Raw genomic sequence first — 26,956 nt, forward strand, 5'->3', positions numbered from 1 at the left:
AAAGAAAATGCTAGTTCCACTAAAGTACGATATTACATTTCTTGCATACTCATTGGTTTATGGAAAAAGTATTGACGTGACTCCTGTTTTTTTTTTTTTTAAAAAAAAAACTTAACCAAAAGCATTTTGAGCTTTGTAGAATAAAAACAAAAAATCTGATTATAATCTTACCCAAATGAAAAGATAATAGTAAAATTTGAAGATTTCAACCGGAAAATTATAAGCAATACTTCAACACGAAATGCCATTAGCACCTGCAAAAACACAAACCTAGTAAGCTCTCTCTCACTTGTCAATTTCCTTTTAACTACCCATTAGTGCTTGATGATTAAAGTTCCACCAACTTTGGTGGATGTTTTGAATGCAACATTTTTGCATTTTTTAATTTGATCAACGTTGTTTTATAATAAAGTCAAGTAGGTAATTGCCTCCAACTTGACCATTTGAATAAAATAAAAAGCATTTTTAAAATCTTAAATCCAGTAGGTTTACTGTATCCCATGCCTAGTTACAATTGCCACAAAAAACACTCTCTTTCCCTGATAATACCAATAAAAAGTAATAATTAAACTACTTGATGGGGGAAACAACACTAGAGTCACTACATGTGTGTTAGGGCACATGTTTGAGAAGCATAAAATCACATGAATTTCTTATAACATGTTTGTATTTCCGTTTAAGACCCATGTTCACTTGAAAAAGTTGAAATTTGTAACTTCTCACAAAACTGAGCTTTGGATTGTGTGCTCACATAGTAAAACAGGGATGCATATGGGATTTAGTTCAATTGGCTGAACATGGACTATGAGTGTTATAAACTTCTTGGTACTGTGTTCAATTTCTACGAATAAAAAAAATAATAAAACGGGGAAACAAACACTTAAAAAATGTAGAAATTACACCGGATTGCTTCCAAAGTGATCGGTCATGTTAGGTTCTTTGTTAAAAACCATAGGACGTGCATAATTTACGTGAATATGAAAAGTCACAAAGAGTAGCCTTTGCTTTGATGTGGAAGATTAATGTGAAAACGTAACAAGTGAATGCTACACCAAACACACTAGATGTATGTCTCATACATTTTTTATGCACGACCAAACACACTATACAAAAGTGTTAGGAAAAAAAAAAAAAGTAAACAAGTTTTATACAAAAAACTAGTTGTATTGTCTTTTACCACACTCAGTGTCATAGTCTTTCTACGTCACACTAAGCTCCCTTTTCATTAATTGATTTTTAGGGGGTGGAAGGTGTTTTCTTAATTAAAGGAATCCTAGGACATCATAGGAATCCGTTAGTATATTCTTGAAGAGGGTGCAGTCCATTCACCTCCAACAGTGTCAAAAGGCCTAAAAATAGATAATACAAACAAATTAGCACAATTAAGTAATCATATGATCATATGACATAGTGTACCAAAAACAAAAGGGCACCTAACAAATTCTCAAAGGAGGGTTCATTTCTATATAAAGTGAAAAGAAACAAAGGGAAGAATACATAAACCTTTTTTGTTTTCTATGAATACCTGTCATTGTTCTTTCCACTAAGCAAGCACCACCACTTGCCCATAACTTTCTTTAACTGAATGGCTTGTTTTCTTCTTCTTTTTTTTGGCAGTTTTAATTTATTCTGACATGGAGACAAAGGCAATAAAAGGGTAATGTTTCTTTATTTCAATTTGCTAACAGTTTGAGTTGCTTAAATTGCATTACAGGTAATTTTATACGCATCACCAAGAAAAATGTACCTTGCACAACTAGCACGCCAACTATTTGTATTGCTGATGACATTGCAAAACTGTAGTTCTTGACACATCCGGAGAAATCTAGGAACTTTAGTTTCTGAAGCTGAAAGTGCCCCCCACCTTTGCTTTATCTTACGTCATTATCATATGATAGCAGTTTCAATGCACATTTTTCCTTTTCAAGGGCAAACAAATAAGTTAGAAAGATATTTTGAAGTTCCAGAGGGTAAGGGACGTTAGAGATGTAATATAAAATCATTCATATGTCTTCATCTATCAACTTAATCTTTTGGGGATAAATGGTCGATGACATACTATCAAAATTCTAGTTAAAAAAATATATTAAAAAAGTTAAATTTTAGTACAAGATAGGTGGGCTTGTGCATTATCCATGCTTTAATCCCAACGGGCTCTCATGTGAGGGAGCACATTAGAGATTAAATATAAAACTATTCATGTTTCTTCACTTAACAACTTAAGCATTTGGGATTGTCGGTTCATCACAGAGATGAAGGAAGGACCATCTATAACTAGGTGCACAATAGATAATACAATTCGCTGACTTGTAATATGTTAGGAAGTTTCATATTGTCTGTCTCAATTCTCAGGGTGCAGCTTATATATTTGTTGGACAACTTCACTGGCCAATTGGTTTTAAACTGAAATCAAACATAATATATATAATCAACTTTTAATTCTTGAAACTTGATGCTTCACAATTTCTATGAAAATATGGATTTTCATTTAGTGCTGGGTTTATTATTACATTCTGCAGTTGGAAAAAAGGCACAACATAAGGTCTTGTGCACAAAGAGAACACTTACACATTTCTAACCATGGCCATGATTCCCCCGCTTCTATGATCTTTGAATGTCAGTTAGTTTCAGCTTCAACTTCATGTTTCCAGCTTGAACTACAATTTCTCCTTTGGATGAATCCACTTTTAAAACAGTCACCTGTTTCCCGAGGGAAGAGACATGTACCATATCACCAACCTTGGGAGGCCCAGATTTATCTGCAACATCAATAAGGTGAATGACAACTGCATCAATATTCCTACGATATTATTCCTAGTTACAAGACTAGACAGCACAACTTTCACGTGCACTATGCTATCACCAGGTAAAAAAAAGGCTAAAATATATTTTTGATCCCTAATAAATATCCTATTTTGCATTTGCTCCCTAATAAACAATGAGCCTCTAATAAAACATCAATTTTGTTTTTGTTCCTTGACACTTATTTTTAGCCCCTAATAAATTAGCAAATTTTGTGTTTGCTCCATGATAAGTATTTCTCATTTGTTATTAATACAGACTAAAACAAAATTTGCTAATTTATTAAGAAGTAAACACAAAATTCTCTAATTCATTAGGGATTAAAACAAAATATTAAGGATAAAAAAGAAAAGTGTTATTTTATTAGGGACTCAACGCAAAGCAAAATTTTTTTAGGGAACAAACCCAAAAATTGGGTATTTATTAGGGATTAAAAATATATTTAAGCAAAAAAAAAAGTAGAGCTGTACACTTAATCCACATGCAAGAAATTGAACACGAAAGCATATTATCTCAACACTGTTTGGTTTCCTTTTATTTCCCTCATGTTTCATTATCTTTGCATATACCTGATCTTGATCGATTAAAAACTTTAACAGAAGATGCACTTTTATCAGCAATAGTGGGTTCTTTGTTCTCTGCAACAGTTTGGCTTTTGTTGGTTGCTGATAAATTAGAGCTGCTAATGGTTTTATTATTCTGTGAAGGTAGCTTAGCTGATGCATCCAATTCCCTCACTTTCTTGTGAAGGATGGATCTTGCCATCGCTGCAGCCTCGGACACATCTCTCATCTTCTTAAATCTTAGATTAGTACTATATTCTATGATCTTCCTTCTGGTGTTCAATAGACTATTGTAAAGTCCTCTGGAGTGCCTACAAAAGCAAAAGAAATCCCAATAAAAAATTTACAGATGCTCCAAAGTATGGTGGATCTTATTAATAATTATCTGCAATAATTAATTATTACCAGCCAAGAAAAAGGAGAACTGCAGTATCGGGTGGCATGAGACAATTAAGAAAATTATGTCAATTATAAAGAATTTTTGCACAATAAGTCATCATACTACAAGTAATTGGAAGATGACATTAAAATTTCTTTCCCCCACCTTCCTCATTCTTGCAATATGGATAGACCCTACTACAAGAATCTGAGTTAGTTTATTTGGATTATCTTTTCAAAATTTATACATGGAATTGATTATCTGAGTAATATACAGCACAAACTCTTGTATTTATTACTAATCATTAATTTGTCACTAAATATATGGTTGGTTCAATGCTCTGATAAATGACGTGCTTTAGTTATTTTCTAGTTTAAGCCGTGTTGGCAAATTTTATAACAAAAAATTGAATGACGTGGTCCATTTTTCCTTGTAAAACACGGATAGAAGCCTTGTAAAATACTAACTATCAAGAATAAAGAGCAATATGCAAATATGATTACATGGTCCATTTTTCCTTGAATGCATTAACAATTGAATGAACTTACTCCATTATCTGTTTGATTTAGAAATAAATGCCTATATTATCATCATGAAATGACCTCTCCTTAAATTGTATGCGAAATGCAAATATAACGGGGAAAAAGCATGCAATGAATTTAACTTTTTTAAAGCAAAGTGTCTCACCTCAGATAATGACGTGCTTCATCCAATAGTTCTTGGTATTCTTGTTTTAACCTTTCCATATCAGTTATAACCTACATGAAAAATAAACCATGTTGAAAAAATTGAAATATTTGTAATGCATAGAAAAGATTTAGATTTGATTATTAGGTGCAAAATAGATGGAGGGGCAGAGCCCTGTATAATTCCAACTTTTATATGATATCTTTGAAAAACTATACCACAAATGTATTGTCAATTTATTTAAAATATCCACTTTAGTCAAAGCATAAAATCAATGGTCTATTCATTAATTAAAGTTTGAAACAATAATATAAATACAAATCATGTTCTAACGACATCGTACACCACCATTAACAAATAATAAATACAATGAAGATATATTACAAAGTATGCATACCTCATCTATCTCTGCACTAGCAGAACCATATAACATACGAGCAGTATCTACAACAACAGATGGTAGTCCCAACCTCTCGGCTATATTTATTGCATTTGAGCGGCCTACAATTAAAATCTCTTTTTGAGTATATACATTAAGTGTCTACTAAATCTGAATATCATTTAAAATGATCCGTGAGATATGCAATTTCCTGTTAAGAACCTAAAATTTAATACAATGCTTCTCACAGAATATACGGCGAACATAGCTAAAAAAAACTGGTCAGGATTGGTTAAACCAGATACTGGTCCATCAGCTGGTTTGGTCCAGTCTCTCAAATCATCAGTTTAAAAACCGATCACTGAACTGCTGAACTAACTAGGTGCAAACCATCCTGAATTTTACAGTGGTCATAAGTTAATTGATGAGAAATTAAAACTTTAGTTTAAAAACTATCAATCGAATCACTAAACCAGATGCAAGCCGTTCAGAACTATATGAACCACTCATGGTATAATTGATGATCACTTCAAGCTTTATTTCACCAAAAACACTAAATTTCTTCCATTGAGTATTGAACCTTGGTCTTTCAGGATTGGAGACGTTTTGACTTTTGACCATGTTTTTTACCATTGCTCCACTAACAATTGTTATTTGCTGGGCAAATTCTTTATAATATAAAGAGTATTTAAAATTAATATGTATTTTTTTACTAATGATATTTACTTAAGTTACATTTATTTCTCAATTCAACTCTAGCTATTGATTTTTTTTCCTTGTAAGGCATACAATATGGTCCTTTTAAGTTAATTTAAAATCTAACCTAACTTGATTTCTTATGAATTCATGTTAGTTTATTGCTTCATTTACTGTTGAATTAGGAACTGGTGCCTTCATCATAACAACAACCAGTTCAGTTTTGATAACATTGCCATAGAATCCCTCCCCTCGTTCATGTCCTAAATTCAGATTGAGAAACAATCAGATAATTGTGATTTCTATAGACTCAAAATAAATTTATACTTTTGTTTGGATAAGAGGAACAAAAATAATAACTGTCACAACCCACCTATTATGACTAGATTTTGTACGAAAATATTGCAATAAATTTTTTTACCAGCAAATGAATGGTACCTTCTTATGGTATGCCATGCACTGACTTTATTTTATTTCAGTTAGAAGGACTATAATTTGCAATGCAAAAATGTAAATGTATAATTCCATGTGAACATGATATCCCCAGCCATTGTAACCTTAAAAAGGAGTTGCTTTTTAGGCTTAGCACTTCATACTGAACCATCTTTTTGGGATTGTAATATTCCAAGATTTATCTCTAGCTTGTAGATGCTTCAGATGAGCACAGATACACACAAAGGAAGGAGACAAATCAAAGAATAAAACAGGGTATTTGAAAGCAAGTGAAAAAGGCATCAAGAAAATTGTATAAATTTTTATTATTCAGCAGTCTAAGAGTGCTTACCTGGTACACCCCAAAGAACCTTGTATGTTGGCTTCAAATTCACTTCATCAAACTCCATACATGCATTTTCAAAGGCCTCATCACTGCTCATGAATAAAACTCAGAAATGTCAAAGCAAAAGTAGGGGCTGCAGTTTTGTACTTTTCATAAGAGAATAGCAAAAAGGATAATATATTTTTAATGAATTAAGAGAAAAGATACATATAAATTAAACATCAGAACAATGGATTTAATTTAATTTTGATCCATCCGTACAAAGTTTAAAATTATCAGTGAACTATAAAGGTGCTACTTGTTTAAAAACTTTTATTACTAGTGACCTTAGTTACTTTAATGATGTGGAATTTCTTATTTGTTGATGCTTGATAGTGTAAAAGTTGCAGTGACAATGGATCAAATTTAGGTATTTGTGCCCTTGAAAAAAACATGGGTACATGCCAATTAGACTATAAACAAAATTGAATTTAAATCATTTCCATTCTATTTCTTAATTTCTTTTTTTCTTTTTCTATTTTACAAGGGAAGATAGTTTCACGTAGTACATAATAAATGAAAGTTTTTTTTTTCTTTTTAGAAAAGTTGTCTTCATCAATGAGTACCTGTATTTTAGTGTTTTCAATTCACCATGATGAGTTGTAGCCATAGTCAACAAACAACTGTCTTGTGCAAAAGATTCCAATAATGCCATTCCTAGTGCTGCTCCTTCAAGGGGGTTTGTTCCTGCACCAACCTAACAATTTCAAACAAAGTACTATCCGTTAGACCGCCACACACATATATGACATTACATGTTCAAACTGTTAATTAAACTCATAAGATACATGCCTCATCTAGTAGCACTAGCGACTGGCTTGTTGACTGTGATTTAATATTCTGCAAGATAAAATTAAAAGAAGAAATAAGAATTTCTTTTATATTATAAAAATAATAAAGGAAAACTATGTCACTCTTAACCATAACCTAAAAAAATCAACATCTAAAATGTACTGATAAAACCAAACTGAAACGTTTGCTAGTTACTAAATTTCATGAGCAGATGGCAAAGGCCAAAATTCCGCCATATAAACACACCATTGTGCCTTATGGTGCCACCATGGTGGGTTTCCCTTCACAAATTGCCTATGGTGGTTGGCAAAAAAATCTGTCACGCCATTCCACCATGGATGCTATTTAACAACACTATTTTCATCATAACCCTATCATGCATCGAGGTATAAAATATATAGAAAAGCAACAAAAGAAATTGAAAGGTGTCTTCAGCATTTACATTCTACACAATCAAACCATTATTCCTTACACTTATCTGCTTCAAGTGGCCAGAGAACGTAGACAAAGATTGTGATAAGGACTGCTCATCACCAATGTCAGCAAAAACAGAATCAAACCAAGGAATTTGCGCAGATTCAGAAGCAAGAACATAGAGACCTGCAACATTACAGGTTCAGAGCATATAAATTCAAGTATTTTAACAGAGTTAGCAGAAAAATTATTTGATGCAAATATATGGCTTCACTAACCAACCCTGCATAGCTTATTCATGAATAACAATGGTAGTCTAAGAAATTAAATGAAGATTCAATTGTCAAGAATAAGTTACTCTGAGGAGATTATAAAGACAATTATTTCATCTCTGTATTATTTCATGTGTGCAGAGATACATTATATAGAAAGGAAAAGAAAAAAGGAAATTATAAAATAAGATATTCCCAGAGTTAACTAAGAATCCCAAAATTGCATGCATAACATAAAAAATTGAAATGATTGATTTCTGAACCCCTCCCCTTCAATCTGGGGAATAAATATTAGTCATTTACATTTCACTGGTTACCAACATTAGACTCAAAGTCAGAGTTCAAGGCCTTTGTGAGCCTACATCCTACAACAATCATTTTATTATTATGTTTAGGTGCATATAATAATTCTAAACAGGGTGGGGGGTGGTTGAAACAATGAGCACACCTGATTTTGCCATCATAGCAGCCAATCCTACGGTCTTCAAACATATGGTTTTACCACCAGTATTAGGGCCAGTTATAACTATAACACGAGTTTTCTGAGATACCAAAAAATCAACAGGTACTGGCGGAGCATTGTCCAGTGCAGCATCCTGAATACCAGAAGTGTTTTATCATGAATGATCACCAAATGCATGATAAGCAGTAGTAAAGAAAAGCCTTAAATAAAATAAAATATGATATACGGTGGTTTCAATGAAAGAACCCTAACCCAACTTTCTAATCCCCCAAGTTATGTTTCTCCCCTTTATGATATATTCTTTTTGTCCAGTTTTCTCCTGATGTTTTCCCATGGGAAGAAAATAAGAGGTAAAGGGAAGTAATGGGTCGGTATAAGCAACAATCAGGAGGCTTTATTCTTTAAGTATCTCTTGATTGAAAAGGGCACAGTATTACGGACAATCACCGCAGAAGCCTTTTTTTTTCAAAGATTCCCAACCCAGGAAAAGAAACACTCTCCTATCCATCCCCAAATAAAGCAGAAAATAGGGGGTACAAATTAATAGTGAAAGAAAACAGTAGTTTTGTGTTGTTCAAAACAATGGAACTTAATGTACTTAGAAATAGTTTTTCATGTATCTCATGTTTAAATGAATTTAGTGTTCATGGTATTAGTGTCTAAGGGTTGCATCACTTATAATCCTACGGAATAGTCTCGACTAAGTCTATAAGAGTCTACATATATGAATGCAATGCAGAAACTATGCACTACTTTCTTTTGAATAAGAAAGACGTTTCATTCTCTAGATCATTTTCTTTTTATTCCTCGTCCTCCACCTTCAAATTCAACACATGTCATCTGTGACTTAACTGAAGTAGCAAGATTGACATTCTTTTTGGCCTTCCGCAATTTCTCCTTATGTCTCTGGAGCAATAAAGGATGATAAGCTTTTAGAAGATATAGCGTCCATTCCCTTTTGCTGGGTAATGGTCCATAGAGATTTTCGCTCCTTGGTAAGAATGCTTCTGCAGTAGAAGAGCTACTCCTATCTGGCAGAAATATATGAGGACTTGACCCTCCAAATGACAGACCATAAGTAGCACGAGCATTGATCTGCATAATAGGAACCACATTACTGACCATCTTTTGCACAAAGCAAGATTAGCATGATGTCAAATATAAACTGTTAACAGAGGTCACCTACCAAAGCAAGTTCTTTAATTTGTAAGCAACTAAGTGGGTTCTTTTTAGATTTAGAGAACAGAGAAAGAGAGAAAAATATTGAGAAATGATACTGATATTATTGAGTCTGAAACTTAGTTACAAAGTCAGTTACAAAAGAGGTATTTATAGATCTCTAGGCCTTCAGCCTAAGCACAAAACAGAATAACAGAATTCTATTATAACAGGATAACTGAACAGAATTCAGTTAGTAAACTAACATCCTGGTACAAGTGTAGTGTTGTTAACAAAAGCTAACAGCCCTTGCAAACTGTTTTTACAGTTGTTTACATATACTCTAATACCCCCTCAAACTCAAGGGGAAGATTTTTCATAGGAAAAAATCTTCACATTGAGTTTGTCCCTTAGAACCTGAAATCTTGCTGAAGAAAGTGATTTGGTTAAAACATCTGCCCACTGATCCAAAGATGGAATATGCAAGACTGAAAGTTGTTTGGTCAGAACCTTCTCCCTCACAAACAAGACATCAATTTCCATGTGTTTCGTGCGACCGTGGAACACTGGATTATGAGCAATGGATACAGCACTTTGATTATCACAATAAAGAACAGGAGTATTGAAGGAAATGTGTAATTCTGTTAAAAGAGCTTGAATCCAAGTTAATTCAGTAGAGGTTTGAGCCAAGCTGTGATATTCAGCTTCAGTACTGGCTGGACCTAGCTGTGACTTTCTGCTTGCGAGACCACCAAGATATCAAGTTGGAGCCAAGAAAGATGGCATCCCCTGAAGTGGAAAGCCTATCATCTACATCCGATGCCCAATCAGCATCACAAAAAGCATAAAGAGCCAAAGGTTTCATCATGGAAGCAGGCTGAAGAAGTAAACCATGAGACAAGGTATCCTTGAGACATCTCAAGATCCTTTTAACCACTGCCCAATGAGAATCCAGAGGACTAGCCATATATTGACAGGCTTTGTTAACACCAAAACTGATTTCAGGCCTAGTAAGAGTAGCATACTGCAGAGCACCCACTACTGATCTGTAGAGTGTTGGGTCATGAAATAGATCAGCACCATATTTGGACAGTTTTCAGTTGGAAACCATGGGAGAAGAAATAGAATGTGCCTCAGCCATTTGAGTTTTATGAAGTAAATCACGAACATATTTGCTTTGAGTCATTAGTATAGAGTTGTTAGGAAGGTATTTTATCTCCAGTCCCAAAAAATAATCCAAGTGACCCAGCTGCTTAAGAGAGAAGGCAGTATTTAGTTTGGAAAGTTAGTTGCTGAATAAGAGAGACAGAACTACCTGTAATGATGATGTCATCCACATAAACTAAAAGATATACAGTATGCTTTAGATATGTGTAGATGAACAAAGAAGAATCACATTTGCTTCCCACAGACCCAAGCTGATGCAGTGTAGATTTAACCTTTCAAACCATTGCCTTGGAGCTTGTTTCAGGCCATAGAGAGCCCTATTAAGCTTACACAGACCAGGGATTTATCTCCAACCTCAAAGCTTAGAGGCTGAGTCATAAAAACAGATTCCTCTAGCAACCCATTAAGAAAAGCATTGTTAACATCAAGCTGAAATAACTCCCATCCTTGAGAGAGAGCAAGAGTGAGAGCAACAAGAATTGCAATAGGCTTTACCATAGGAGAGAATGTTTCATGAAAATCAAAACTATGAATCTGATGAAAACCCTTAGCAACTAATCTGGCTTTAAACTTATTAATGGAACCATCAGCATTTTCTTTTACTCTGAAAATCCATTTGCACCCAATAGCTTGTCTATTAGCAGGTAAGGGAACTAAGTCCCAAGTTCTGTTTTTTAGTAAAGCATTATTATACTCCTCTTGCATAGCTGCAAACCAATCTGAATTTTCTAGGATCTGTTTGACATTTTTAGGTTCAAAATGAGTAAGAAACAGCGAAGGATGCAGTCTAGGATTATGAATTCCAGACTTGGATCTAGTTTGCATAGGATGAGTATTAGTAGGAACTGAAGTTGGAGCAGGTATAGATTCATTATGAGACTCTGTATTGGATGACTGAGTGCGAGATGAAGTAGACTTAGATGAAGGTTGATTTGAGACAGAAGCAAAGCTAGGAGGAACAGAGGGAGCAGAAAGTGAGTGAGAGGAAGGCAGTTGTGAAAGTGAAGGTGTAGGAGTTACACAAGGAGGAGACAGATCAGGGTTAAGACTGAAATAGGAGGTAATGTTTTGTACTGGGCTAGAAGATGAAGGAAATAGGTCCAAATAAGGAAATCTTAGCTCATTAAACAGCACATCCTTAGAAATATAAATTTTGCCAGTTGAAGACAGACAGTTATAGTCTTTATGAGATGAGGAGTACCCCAAGAACACGTATTCCTGAGAATGAAAATTGAGTTTATGAGTATGATAAGGTCTTAACATAGGAAAACAGGCACAACCAAAGGTTTTAAGGAAATGGAAGTCAGGATCTTTGTTGAAAAGAGTGACAAAGGGAATAACAAAGTTTAGAGATGCAGTAAGCAGTCTATTAATTAGGTAGACAGCAGTAGTAAAGGCATAGTCCCAAAATTGTAGAGGTAAAGCTGCATGATGTAACAAAGTGAGACCTAGATCAACCGTGTTTGTGTTTTCTCTCAACCACACCATTTTGATGATGTGTGTGATATATGCACCCCCAATCAGATTGAACACTTTTAATTTTGGTATTAAGCTGCAATTCAACTAAAGATTTAAAATCTTGAAAAACAGATGTAGTTTCAACTTTGGTTTCAATAGGAAATATCCAAGTATATCTGGAAAAAGCATCAATGAAGGATACATAGTACTTGAAGCCAGAATAGAAAGTTAAATGAGATGGCCCCCAAAAATATGTAAAGATAAGTTCTAGAGGAGAGTAAAAGAAGTAGAAGAATGAAATAACGGCCTGTGAGATTTTCCCATGCAACAAGAAGCACAAAAGTATGAAAACATTTATTAGATGGTGAAATATTATACTGATTGAAAACTAACTTCAGTACATGACTATTGGGATGGCCTAGCCTAGCATGCCATAGACTAATAGTGCTAGAAGGTGAATTTACAAAACTAGAAGCTACAACAAAACTTTTATTAACAGTAGGAGATGTGATTGAAGTAGAAGTGGAAGTTGACAACAGCTGAGGAGAGTGATCTTGAAATCTGATGTTATGGAATGAATAAAGACCATCAACACCTACAAACCCTGAAGGAGTACTTTATTGGTCGCCTGTGATTTCAAAAGACAAAAGTGAGGATGAAACTCAAAGAAAACAGAGTTATCCCTAGCAAACTAACTCACACTAAATAGATTTTTGGAAATTGAAGGAACATGCAATAGCTTATTAAGTTTGAAAGTAATATGAGAGTCATAAGGAGGACGAATCTCACCTATTTATCCACTGTATCAAAATCCAACCAATTTGGTGGGAATCGATGTCATGGATGAATATAAAAGGTGTTTTCCCTTTCAGCCCGAAACAGCACTTCCTCCAGCACATTTCTATCAAGATCGAAGGAATAAGGGCTAAGCGATGGAGGTATTGGTGGTTGGCGGTAACATGATCTATTTGGAAGCTCAGAAACAGAATTCTGGTTGCAAATGCAAAATTTGACGCTAATCGGCTTTTTGAAGATGCTATTTTTGTAGTCTGGACTTGGCTTAGACACTTTGAGAAGGATTTCACAATCCACTTTAATCAGTGGTCAAGCAATATTAGACAAGGTTTTTTGCTTATGTAGAGGGTAGTACACACAGAACAGCAATAGATGTACACCACACAAGTAGTTCCTATAAAGATTTCCTATAAGGATGAGGAACCAGTACTAGAAATACGCAAATCTTCACCATTTCCTATAAAGATTTGGTCAGGTCCATCAAAGTGTGCAAATTGTTTGATATGCTGTGATTCACCAGTCACATGGAAGCTACCTCCAGAATCTAGAATCCAGGTTGAACTAGCTTGATCATTGTCATGAGAAGCTGAGTTTGTAAGCATAGCACTAGGTTGATTGGTTGGCTGAGCAGCAGGCTTGGGATTAGGATTAACCCAAGTGTTTGAAGATCTGCTCAAACCAGATGAATAAGGAATTGGTTGGAGTGTAGTAGGATCAAAAAAGTAAGTGACTCATGAGGCTGAAAGCTCATGTCAGTTCGAAAATGACATACACATACATTAGCAGTATGTCTAGATTTGAGGCAGATTTGGCATTGGAAGTTGGCAAATCTACCACCACCATGACCCCTGTCGGGACCACTGTGGCCACCATCGCGATTAGAAAAGGCACCACGACCACCGATACCTCGACCATACACCCCTCTAGAGCCAATAGAATCACCAAATTTATATGAACTTGAATGCGAACAACCTTGAGTATAATTCAAGGATGGAGAAGTGAGCAATTGAGTGTCTCTGTTGTAAAGAACAAGACGAGTCTCGTGAACTTAAAGCAGAGCTTCAATCTTAGCAATGGATGGAGTTCATTTCTTGCTTTCGATCACTGAGATAACTGGCACATAATCAGAAGGGAGACCTTCTAGAATTGCATCAACGTACTCCTCATGGCAAATCAGAACACCAACACCGCAAGTTCATCGACATAGCCTTTAATCTAATGGAGATATTCATCCATTGATTTTCCTTCAAGCCAAACTGCACGCATCGCAGTTCGCAGCTGGCGCGCTCTCGATTTGGTGTGAAGACTGAAATGCTTGTGAATCTTCTCCCACACCTGATATGAGTGATTCGAGTCTAAAACATGTGAGAGAACAGACTTCGAAAGAGTGGATTGGAGCCAAACGAGGAGCGCTTGGTCCTGAACTTCCCAGGCCTCGTACTCTGGATTGACGTGATCAGAAATTTGATCCTCTCCCGTGAGATATCGAGGCGGAACAATCGGATTGACCACAAAACGTTGCAGTTTGTGTGATTTGATTACTAGTTCAACATGTTGTCGCCAGTGTAGGGAGTTGGAATCATCTAGCTTCTCAGCTATGGAGGTCGGAAAAGAGTGCGAAGCAAAACCTTGAGACGCGAAAGCCATGGATGTGAAAGAAGAAACTGGAAAAATTGAAGAGAAGAGCTTTCACGAAAAATTGGCTCTATATACCATTTTAGATTTAGAGAACAGAGAAAGAGAGAAAAATATTGAGAAATGATACTGATATTATTGAGTCTGAAACTTAGTTACAAAGTTAGTTACAAAAGAGGTATTTATAGACCTCTAGACCCTCAGCCTAAGCACAAAACAGAATAACAGAATTCTGTTATAACAGGATAACTGAATAACAGAATTCAGTAAGTAAACTAACATCCTGATACAAGTGTAGTGCTGTTAGCAAAAGCTAACAGCCCTAGCAAACTGTTTTTACAGTTATTTACATATACTCTAATAGTTCTATAGGGAACTAAATCCCAAATTTACACCAATACCATGGTTTATGTTTTATATGGTAGCAAAAGATCATTTCAAGGGTAATTATATGCATAGTCAATTCCATTTTAGCTCTTTTGATGATGCAATAAAAAGTGGACCAGATGCATAATTTTTGTTCAAATTCAATATAGGTAATTTACCTGTCAGATATTGTAATACACTTGCTGAATTCAATTATGCTTATCAACTTACCTTATTTACTCAAATGATTTAATGTAAAGTGTAACTAGGGAGAGGAAAACAGCAACCCAGACCCTTTGTGGGAGACTTTTTCCTTTGACTTATATCGCCATGACTTAATGAAGTTGGGATTTTTTTAATCAACCAGTGATGCATATTTCAATTTTGTGGAGCTACAGCTAGTTACCTCAGTTGATTAAACTACAACTCTCAATAAAAAATTGTGAATGAGTTTTTATTCACGAAATGAGAAATAAGCAAACTCTCAAGAAGATGACCATTGAAAGGAAAACCAGTAAGCAAACTCCTTGAAAGGCAACAAAAGAAAATCTCACAGGGGAACAAGTACACAGGGAGGAATACAGAGAGATGAAACAAGAAATGGTGATCCACTTCTCTTCAAAAACATTACAGGGTATTTACCACATCTAGTTCAACCAAACTGTTCAATGTCTTCTCAATATCATCAAGGTCCAGCTGCATCTGCACATGAATTATGACATCGTAAGAGAAGAAAAGAACATGACCAGAAGAATGTTTATCAGATCATGGTTGTAACCTTTTTGGTTAATGCCAAAAGCACATCTGCTTCAGCCTTTACCACCAAACTTCTTGCTCGCTGCAACTCATCATTTAAAGGAACAGCAGAAAGTGGCTCTATAGTACTTCCAACTCCGGATCCACTGCCAACAAATACCATCTTTAAGGAAAGGAATTTTATGCCTACCTACTAGCTTTATTGACAAACATTATTCATGAACAATGAATAAGCAAAGCTATGTTGACAAATTTTAGGCACCTGGACAACAATAGACCCTTAAAACTGGTCTTCTGTCCAGAATCTACTCTTACACACCACCTGCCATCAATGTTATTCACTTCCTGTTCGAATTATCACAAAATCAATAGAGAAAGAAACGTGCAGGAGGAAAAGAAATACTTCTAGAGTCTAGTGAATCTTACAAGGGTTGATGTTTCACTCTTTTCATTCCTGATTATGCTCTCTATTAACTGTTGTACCTGAACATAGGAAACAAATAATCCTAAATAATGGAATGTATACAATGAACTTTTGTAAATTAAACTAACAACTTATATAGTATGTCTGACCAAATAGATAACCATAGGAGCCACCGACTAAGTCAAAATATAAGGCAGAGAGTATTTACTAATCTAGCATCTTACATATTTAGTGTATGATAGAATTCATTGTAAAATAATAATAAATAAACAAATATAACTACAAAAGGAAAAAAAAAACCATGATATTTAGCATGCACTACGAAAATATTCCAACAGGGACTTGTCTGTAACAAACAATAACAGAGCCCTAAAGAAATAAATTTTATTTATCAGCATAGGATTGAATGATACGGTTACAGTTTTGACCCTCTGGCCATTTTGAGCCAATTTATTAATTACACCATGGCTTCAGCAAACTTATTATGGGGTTTAGCCTAAACCTTAGGTAGATTGTTTTCAGCTTATGCCAACAACTATTGTGACTGAGTCCTATTATCCTAATCTTGAGACACCCCTTTAGAATACTCATGAAAGATGTGAATGTCAATGAGATAGCCAGGAATATATCTGTTTTTTGTCTAATTTCTTTGTCAAACTTTCAAATGACATTGACTAGATTGGTTGCTGTAAACTAAACTATAATAAGCCATTAAAACTCCATACATCTCTGATGCAGCCAGTATCTCCTGAACCAACAGTATGAAATATAGTAAAATAAACAGGAATTACCTTTCTCTCAATCACTTGAACTTGTTGCCGTGCCTGCTTAAGGGCTGGACTCTGTAAGAAGAATGTATTTTATGTTATACATGTGTTTGCAAAAAGAGAACAAAAGAAACTGACAGTCAGCTGTATGGCAGCAAGAAAGGAGAGATACATCTCTGAAGTATTCTCTCTCACTGAATGCTATGTACTGAAGAATGAAAACTTAAGATACAAGACATGCCATCTCAAGCCAAATAAAATGAGCAGCTAATCACTGTCACAATATGCAGAGTTAGAAAAAGGAAACTTGAATGAGATATGAAACATGCCGCAGAGTCCTTAATAGAGCCATCTTCATCAACCACTTGCTCTATCGCTTTAATTAAAGATCTATTGATGACAAACTCCATTATCTACAAGCATGTTTAGGTGGGTAAAAAAAGTCAGAAACATAGTAATATTAATTATAGGAAATGGCATATTCAAAATCTTATTTCACCATTTACCACTTCTGTAAGAGGCATGAAACGATTATGCCAATCTTTGTCTTCCTTAATTACAGCCTTGAGATCACCCTGCACGATCTCAGCACACTGCAGAAGAGCCACAATGGCCCGTGCCTCATAACCACTCACTGGTATACTTCTCCGGGCATGTTGAATGGCGGTTTTGACCTACAAGAACCTTGAATCAGCAACTAGGTAGGAAATAAAACAGAAACATGAAAAACTGTCTTGCATTCAATTGTCAGATATTATAATAAAAAGAACTATCTTTTACAGACTAATTTCTGACCAGCATAGCATCAAGGTGCCCCAAGTGCAATCTGAGAGTGCCATGCTTGTTCATTTCAACGGCAGCATTGGTTTCCTCGAGAAGTTTAAGACTTTCCTCAAAAGTTTGATTAAGAGACCATAGCTGATCCTGTCACATGAACATCCCAAAACATAATATGTAATAAGACCATGTTTACATAAATAAAAGAGTAACAATGAGTGGAATGTAATTGAATGAAACAAAATGGAGTAAAATACAATAAAGATATAATTTCATTATTTAGATAGCCTATTTGTTTTACACCGGAAATTATTTTCTAACACTGCACACAAGTCAATGTAAAATGGTACTGAGGTTAATTTAATCACATTTCAAATGCATAATCAACTTTATCAAAATCCAATTCTTTCCAACTTTAAGTGTTTGGTTTCACGTTGTATCATCCAAAATCACGTTGAAATATCATCTAACGTGATTTTAGGTAAATGTTCACATGTTTGGTCCCACATTGGAGAATTGATCATGAGTTCAAAGTTGATTTTGAACTGAAGCAACTTTAGATGCCTTTTGCATTTACCAAGTTATCTATTTAACTTTTATGATTAAAACACCCAAACATAAATTGCTTCACTCCAAAATCAATTTTGCAAACTTTCACCCGAACACATAGAAGGTCTTAGTGTGTGTTTGGATGGACGTTGGCAAAATTGATTTTAAATGGAACTGATTTTTGTTAAAATTGATTTTGAAATGATGTGGTTTATGTTTGGATGTTTTATTATAAAATTATGTTAGGAGTAAAATTCAGTACAAAATTTTTAATCTAACACAGAAGCTACTTAAATTTGCTTCAATCCATAATCAACTCTGAACCTGGAATCAATTCTGAATTCTTCTCCAACATGAAACCAAGTGAAAATGTATTCAAAATCAATTCTAGACTCGGAATCAGTTGCCCTACGCCAAACCAAACACACACTTAAACGGGACAAAATAAAACACATTCTATGGCAGTTCTATTTTACATCATCTTATCAAACATAATATATCATTTAATTCATTCCTTTATACAAATTACAATGAGAAAAGGCAGAAAAAAAGGGACCTTGAGGGCTTGACGGCCCAAGGAAGTGGTGGCGAAGGAAGCGACCAAGTCGCAAAGCTTGTCCCATTCGAGCACTCTCAAGCTGTCATGGTGAATGGAAGCTGAAAGTGACACCCTTTGCATTTGCCTTTGCATATGTCTCTGCTTCCATTTGTTAATGGCAATAACGGGGAAAGCATGAGTGGTTATGGCGAAAGATAGCATTTTTATGTTATGGGTAACTCTTCTGGCAATTGGGTTCTGAAGATTGCACGGTGTTGTTGTTGCTGACACGAGGAGCAGAGGAAGCAACACAACAGTTGGAGCTTCGTGGATTACAACAACAGTGGTTGGTTGGTTGGTTAACGTAACCAGTTTTGGGAATAAAAAAAAAGAAGTGATAAATCATTTTTTTAATACTAATTAGATTTTTAAAAAAATAGACAAAAGACAGGAAAATGTTTTAATTTCCTAATTTTGTGAAGAAAAAAGACGATAGTAAGATTTTAGGGTGAAAAAAAACATATTATTCTTATGGATTATAAACAAGATGTACTTTGTGTTAATAAGGGAATAATATGTTGTGATTTATTTTTCAGTCAAAAAAAATGTTGTGATCTATTTCTTATTATATTTTGTATTAACTGGGAATAAGATACAACTCATCAATTATACTTATTTAGAATTCTTAATTTATACAGTATTGTACATAATTATAATATTTGTTAATAATTAATAGTTGTGATATATTCTATTTTTATTTACGAAGGAAATCAGAATGGAAGAAGGCGTTAAACCAAATTTCCTAACATGGTATCATGTGCCTACATTTGGTTCCTTTTTCTCATTTTTGTTACAGAATCATGCTCAACTACTTGCTTTTTTATATATATAGATAGAATAGATAGATAATACTTGCTTAGTTCTTTGCACACAAGGTTTTGTATTCTTGGCTAATGATAGGCTTTCTAATCGATCATGCTCAACTACTTGCTCGTGGTTTTTTTTGTCATGGTCTCTTCATCGCTATTTTATTGCTTGTCACTCTTGGTTTTGAGTTCCTAGTTTTTGCCTTTTTTTTACCCTAAACCATTCACTATATTCACATGGTAATGGAGAATTTTTGTGTCTATTTTACCAACAAAAATTATGTTGCTCGAAGTTTTAATTTAAGATATTCGTGAAAAAAAAACGAGTGTGAGATCATATTACAAATAGGAAAAATTATATTTTGGAATTGTTACTTTAAATTCTTGAACTTGTGGATTAAGCACTTAGTCAGGACAAGGAGTCCTTCCCACTTCTCGCCACCCTCCCCCCCCCCCCCCCCACTAACCTTCTGTTTGGAAGATTTTTTTTCACTATCCCAGCCTCCGCGAGTCCCAAAATTTAAAAAAAAAATTATTTTTAAATTCTAATACAAGTAAATTTAAAAAAGACTTAAAAAATTTTACCAACATAATATTCAAATTCAAATAATCGATATAATGTTAAACTCAAATAAATAAACATGGACAACTAATTTAATTTGAAATAATACAAACACATTATTCAATAACAATATAAATAGTTTGACCTACAAATGTATTTTTTTGCAATATTTTCAACAATCATGCAATATTTAAAATATAAAATAACAATTAATATAAAGATAATTGTGTAATTTCCTTGGGCGGGGGTGTGATCCATGTCCCCGTCCCCGCTGTGCCCACGGGAGAATATTTATCCTCATCCGTGGGAAAAAAATCTACATCTGCGAGACCCCATACAAGAGAATTCTTGTAAGGATCCCTATTTGTAGGTCCAAATTATTATCGAGATCGAATTGTTTTCAAATATGATCATTCAACCATGCAAAATATTACAATCAAATAAAAGAGGGAATTAATCAAATTCAAAGAGATGTTGTGATTCCAATTAAAAAGTTGTTAGGTCCTTTAGGAATAGCCCCTCAAGTTGCCAATTTTTATTTTTATCATTTAACAACTCATAATCAGATCTCAATAATTAAAAATTGGCAACTTGACAAATTAAAAAAAACTTTTCAAGTATTCAAATATTATTTCCAGGACGAAAACGAGATAATTTATAAACCTGTAGTAACATCATTTTAAATCCATTCTATTTGAATTGACATTTTCTCCACCATAATTATTATGAAAAAACGTTTACAATAATGAGTCTTGGTCAATTTATTTGCAAAAATGTATCTATAGTTCAAACGAAAAATGCACCACACTTAAAATCGGGTCAAATTCTTATTGTTCAAATGGATTCTGTAGGAATAAGATTGGCTAACCCTTATTTGGCGACTCCTGGAGCAACGGTTCATGACCATTATGGGAAAATAATTTTTGAAGGAGATATATTAGTTACATTTATCCTTGAAAAACCAAGATCGGGTGATATAACACAAGGTCTTCCAAAAGTAGAACATGTATTAGAAGTTCGTTTGATTGATCCAATATCGATGAACCTAGAAAAGAGAGTTGATACTTGGAATGGGTGTATAACAAAAATTCTTGGCATTCCTTGGGGATTCTTGATTGGTGATGAGCTAACAATAGTGCAAAGTCATATTTTTTTGGTTAATAAAATTCAAAAAATTTATCGATCCCAGGGACTTCACATTCATAATAGACATATAGAATTATTGTGCATCAAATAACATCAAAAGTATTGGTTTCCGAAGATGGAATGTCTAATGTTTTTTTGCCCGGTGAAATAATTGGATTGTTGCGAGCCGAATGAGCAGGGCGTTCCTTAGAAGATGCAATTTGCTATCGAGTTCTATTATTGGGGATAACAAAAACATCTCTAAATACTCAAAGTTTCATATATGAAGCAAGTTTTCAAGAAACGGCTAGAGTTTTATCAAAAGCCGCTCTCCGGGGGCACATATATTGGTTAAAAGATCTGAAAGAAAACGTTGTTTTAGGAAGAATGATACCTATTGGTACTGGATTCAAAAGAATAATGCACCGTTCAAAACAAATGCAATATAACAAGATGACCTCGGAAACAAAAAAATTAATTTATTTGAGGCCGAAATGAGAGATATTTGGTTTCACCACAGAGAATACTTTTTTGTATTTCAAAGAATTTATGTGATACATCACAACAATCTAGTATTTAATAATTCCTAAAATAATGATTCTTAAGAGCGGATTCATCTTCGGTCATTTTATTTTGTATAATAAAAGAAAGATAATAAAGAGAATAATCATATTAAATATTTAATAGAAAAAATGGCCCGATCAGTTGTCAAAGGCCAATCTTCAGTAGAAGAGAAGGTTCCTTTAGAACACTTATTTATTTCTATTTTAGTATACGAGGTCTCTTTCTTTCATTTCAAAAAATTTATAGAATTTCGATTTTGAAATGAAAGAAAAGTGTGGGGATAAATATAAATGACAAAAAGATATTGGAACATAATCTTGGAAGAGATGATGGAAGTAGGAGTTCATTTTGGCCACGGTACTAGAAAATAGAATCATAAAATGTCACCTTATATATATGCAAAGCGTAAGGGTATTCATATTACAAATCTTATTAGAACTATTCAGTTTTTATCAGATGCTTGTGATTTAGTTTTTGATGTAGCAAGTGAGGGGAAAAAAATTCTTAATTGTTGGTACAAAAAAAAAAAAGCAATGATTCAATAGCACTTGCTGCAATAAGAACTCGATGTCATTATGTTAATAAAAAATGGCTCGGTGATATGTTAACGAATTGGTATACTATAGAAACACAACTTCAAAAGTTTATGGACTTGAGAATGCAACAAAAAACGGGGAGACTCACTAGTTTTCCAAAAAGAGATGTGATTATATTGAAAAGACATTTAGCTCATTTGAAAACATATCTTAACAGCATTAAATATATGATGGAGTTACCTGATATTATAATAATCGTTGATCAACAAAGAAGAATATACATCCTTATCTAACATTGTCATATTGATGTACCTAAAGATTCATTACTTGTCATTCAAGAGGCCTACTGAATTAATCAATGAGACTAATTTCTCATGAAACTTCACTATCATATATAATTGTAGTTGATATTAGGAAAATGTTAAATAAATCCTTAAAATTGAAATTGTAATTAGTTCCTCACATGTACAACTTAATTACTATCATTACAGTCCTTAAATTGTATAACTCACCATCTTCATAGTCCCTAACGAAACTATAACACACTCAAGGGAGGAATTATAATGAGTTCAAAATCACAGTTTTAGGGACTTTTTTCAGAATTTTTAGGAACTAAAATTACGAGTGACAATTTCAGGATAAAAATAATAGTCCAAAACTAATATATATATTAGTTAGAGCGAGTGTATTTTTTTTTTAAAAAAAAAAGAGCAAGTGTTCTCCCAAATGTTTTACAAGAAAATTATGTTATTTAGTAGAAGAAATCTAACACGAATAATGACAATTACATGACAATTATGCTATTTAGTAGAAAGAAATCTAACACCGATAATGATGCCCACTTGTTTCCATTAATAAATATGTAATAAGAGAAATAAGTAACGAGGGAGTCTAATCTAATTGGTTGAGTAAAGTGTATATATAAGTTATTATAAAACTGTCTGTACGTGTCTTGGATTCCTATAAAATAAATTTCCCTTTGCATCATCATTGAAGAGTTTTTTCGTCAGTGAGATATGTCAAGAGCTGGGGTTCAAGTACTTTGTCCTAGTAGAATTATGGGGTATATTCTTCATGGACATTGGCCATTAATTAAGGTTACAATTGCATTGTTATAGAATTGTTTCAATTTAACCAATTGTCTAAAGATCAAGTCTTAAAAGTATATTCCTAAATTAAAGTTTTGTTCTTCATAATAATTTTATTTTATTCCATTGGAACAAAATTGTCTTTCCGGCTTTCACATAGAACACATATGGTTAGTACAAAAAAAGAATTGGATTCCATGACAGCTTGTGATAGGACTTACTGAGGTCGAATCCTGTGTTCAAGACTGGAATATGTGCAATGGAATATTGTCTGCATCAGAGAAGGAAATCATGCAGCTTATGATCATGCCAAGTATGGGCAAGGCAAGGCATGCCTTATTTTTCTAGGATTTTCTTTTAACCTTTTATATCTTTTGCTTATTCCCTATACCATTTCTGATTTTATCTTCAACTCCAATTTTCTCTCACACAATTACACAGAACACCACATACCAAATACATAGCCACACCACCAAATTCAACTCCTCCAATTTTCTAAATGGTTTCCAATGGAGATGAAGAATCAGGCACACAAGTCCAACTACCTGAAACCACAACAAAAAATTCACCTTCACCCTTTTTCAGGTACAACTCACCACTAGTTCAAGTGATTCTCATTGGTGTGATCTGCTTTTGTTGCCCCGGCATGTTCAACGCCCTCTCAGGAATGGGTGGTGGAGGCCAAGTGGACCACACTGCCTCCAACAACTCCCTCACTGCCCTCTACACCACCTTCGCCATATTCGGCATCCTCGGCGGCGGCATCTACAACATCCTCGGACCCCACCTCACCCTTCTCGCAGGTTGTTCCTCCTATGTCCTCTACACATCCTCCTTCCTCTACTACAATCACCACCACCACCAAGCCTTCGTCATTCTCGCCGGCGCTCTCCTCGGCGTAGGAGCAGGCCTCTTGTGGGCTGCACAAGGTGCAATAATGACATCTTACCCTCCAACCAATAGAAAAGGTATTAACCAGAGTATATGATTAGTTAGTTTGTTAAATAACCATAAGATCTATAAGAATAAATAGTATACATAGTGATAGTGTAAAATAGTTTTTCAGTGCCATCCAATCACAAATTAACATATGATAACTATGTTTGATTTTACAAAAACTATTGGTTAACGTTATAAAACTTATACAATGTCTTAATAGGATTGTATGTAATGATCAAATGATGAATAAATTTAGTCTTATCCTATCTATATCCATCTAGATATAGAAAGATATGTAGATACACATAAAAATACTAGCATTTTTGTATAGAAATTTTTGAACTGAAATTGACAAACAACCAATATCAATAATAGTGTTTATTAGTATAAAATTGGAAATGGGGTTTTACAGTGACATAGCAATTACACTTGATTTATAGAGAGAAGTATCTGTAATTTATTTTATCATCTTATAATCAATTAATATGTTATCTCCAAAGACTTATTCTCTCTGTTTGACTTATGCCTATGATCTCTATTCCTCTTTGATTACCAACGAAAGGCACTTACATATCTATTTTTTGGAGTATCTTCAACATGGGTGGAGTCATTGGTGGTTTGATTCCTTTCATCTTGAACTACCATCGTAGTGAGGCTGCTTCAGTCAACGATGGAACCTACATAGGCTTCATGTGCTTCATGTCACTGGGGACCCTTTTGTCATTAGCCATCTTGCCTGCATGCAAGGTTGTTCGTGATGATGGTAGCAGGTGCACCAACATGTTTTACACCGATGTTTCCACCGAGTGTGTGGAGGTTCTCAAGTTGTTTTCCAATTGGAAGGTGCTTCTTATGGTTCCAGCAGCTTGGTCCAGCAATTGTTTTTACCCTTACCAGTTCAATGATGTGAATGGGGCTCTGTTCAATTTGAGGACTAGAGGGTTGAACAGTGTGTTCTACTGGGGGGCTCAGATGCTAGGCTCGGTTGGGATTGGTTATATTATGGATTTTAGTTTTAAGAGGAGAAGAGTTAGGGGAATGGTTGGGGTTATAGTGGTTGGTGTTCTTGGGACTGTGATTTGGGGGGGTGGACTTGTTAATCAGCTTAGGTATTCTTCCAATGATTTGCCTGAAAAATTGGATTTTGAGCAGTCAGGGTCTCACTTTGCTGGGCCTTTTGTCTTGTACTTTAGTTTTGGGTTGCTAGATGCCATGTTCCAAAGCTTGGTCTATTGGGTTATTGGAGCCCTGGCTGATGATTCTCAGATTCTTAGCAGGTAAATTAATCCACGCGTTATCCTTCACTTATACATATTTTAATCACATCACATAGAATTTTCAAAACATTTCCTTCATACTGCGAATTGAACATTTTCATGTGATGTGATCGATAACAAATGATGACGACATGATAGACCAAATAACAACTATTAAGATGTATAAGTTCTGAAACCATTTTAGAATAATTTGGATTTACGCCTTGCTTAATCTTAGAAGCTAGCTATAATTAATGAAACTAAAGTTATCTTTCATTTATATACACTATTTTGATCATATTATTAGCGAACATAAGATCTCCTCCAAGTAGAGGTTGTGCATGTAGTCATCAACTGATCTTAGTTGCTTCATTCTTTCTTCTGTGTGCTTTATTTTCTAATTTCTAGTATATTTGGTTAATGAAAAGAGGTAGTTAATTATTAATTATGTTGATTGTGCTTGGAAAATTGGAAAACAAAACTATTATTGTCTGCAACTTTTACAGGTACAGTGGGTTCTTTAAAGGAATACAAAGTGCAGGTGCTGCGGTTGCTTGGCAAGTAGATGAACACAAGGTGTCTTTCATGTCCCAATTGATTGTGAATTGGGTGCTCACAACAATAAGCTATCCATTACTGTTTGTTTTGGTCATGTTGGCTGTGAAAGATCAATGACAATAAGGTTGGATATATAATAACAATATTCCTGTTGTAAGGGAAAGTCAATATATAGAAAGTTTGTTGATGTCTTCTTGTTGCCTTGTACTTTCCCTAGTCACTAATGTTCAGGCTTTGAAACAAACTGAAATTTCCATATGAATGTGTTCATGACATTGTGGAACTCGTTTTGTATCAGGAAAATGTTCCTTCACACCGCAGGGATTGTTTACATGTACACAAAAAGAAATAGAAGAGACACTAGTGATATATATGTAATAGATCGACCGTGGCAGATTCAGAAACCTTATAAAGGGGAAATGAATTTTTTTCCTTTATAATTTTTAAAATATTTAACTCTTAATAGATAATATTTTTTTATAAAATTATTATTTTTACACAGAAAATTAAAACTAATTTTTATATTAAATGATGATAACCTTAGTTATTATTATTATAATAACAACAAACACACAATTTTATACTAGTTATTATTTTAATCATTACAAATAAAATAATAAATAAAATTAATTTCACTCAATTTATACTCATTAATATTAATCATTACTATAATAATCAAATACAAAATTAATTTTATACTAATTAATTTAAAAATTTATATGTATATAGATGAAAAGTTTTAAGAGAAAAGGGAGTGGGCCTTTACTCCTCCGTCTCTAGATCCATTCCTGATTATACAGTGATAATA

General features: G+C 34.2%; 2 protein-coding genes across 3 annotated transcripts; one reads left to right on the forward strand and one right to left on the reverse strand.

Moving 5' to 3' along the window:
• Window positions 1-978: 978 nt before the first annotated feature.
• On the reverse strand, window positions 979-19,009 carry LOC114396194 (endonuclease MutS2). 2 transcript variants are annotated; one of them, XM_028358103.1, is made up of 22 exons: window positions 18,673-19,009; window positions 17,586-17,714; window positions 17,297-17,464; window positions 17,120-17,203; window positions 16,815-16,865; window positions 16,026-16,082; window positions 15,862-15,944; window positions 15,622-15,745; window positions 15,486-15,545; window positions 9,117-9,359; window positions 8,250-8,397; window positions 7,588-7,715; window positions 7,116-7,163; window positions 6,890-7,020; window positions 6,291-6,373; window positions 4,829-4,932; window positions 4,432-4,502; window positions 3,372-3,676; window positions 2,569-2,759; window positions 1,748-1,919; window positions 1,526-1,629; window positions 979-1,349 (listed from the first exon to the last, which is right to left on the reverse strand). In XM_028358103.1, exons 1-19 carry the CDS (start codon window positions 18,874-18,876, stop codon window positions 2,602-2,604), a joined length of 2,379 nt encoding a protein of 792 aa, XP_028213904.1. In that variant the 5' UTR covers window positions 18,877-19,009; the 3' UTR covers window positions 979-1,349; window positions 1,526-1,629; window positions 1,748-1,919; window positions 2,569-2,601. The 2 variants fall into 2 exon arrangements, with proteins under 2 accessions (XP_028213904.1, XP_028213912.1); XM_028358111.1 differs by lacking the exons at window positions 979-1,349; window positions 1,526-1,629; window positions 1,748-1,919; window positions 3,372-3,676 and having other exon boundaries at window positions 2,627-2,759.
• A 4,543-nt stretch (window positions 19,010-23,552) lies between these two features.
• On the forward strand, window positions 23,553-26,461 carry LOC114396208 (UNC93-like protein 1). Its single transcript, XM_028358118.1, has 3 exons — window positions 23,553-24,363; window positions 24,897-25,611; window positions 26,097-26,461. The coding sequence occupies exons 1-3, from the start codon at window positions 23,895-23,897 to the stop codon at window positions 26,263-26,265; spliced, it is 1,353 nt and encodes a 450-aa protein (XP_028213919.1). The 5' UTR covers window positions 23,553-23,894; the 3' UTR covers window positions 26,266-26,461.
• Window positions 26,462-26,956: the final 495 nt, after the last annotated feature.

The sequence above is a fragment of the Glycine soja genome, chromosome 2 (assembly GCF_004193775.1).
Source record: "Glycine soja cultivar W05 chromosome 2, ASM419377v2, whole genome shotgun sequence".
NCBI classification, from domain to species: Eukaryota; Viridiplantae; Streptophyta; class Magnoliopsida; order Fabales; family Fabaceae; genus Glycine; species Glycine soja.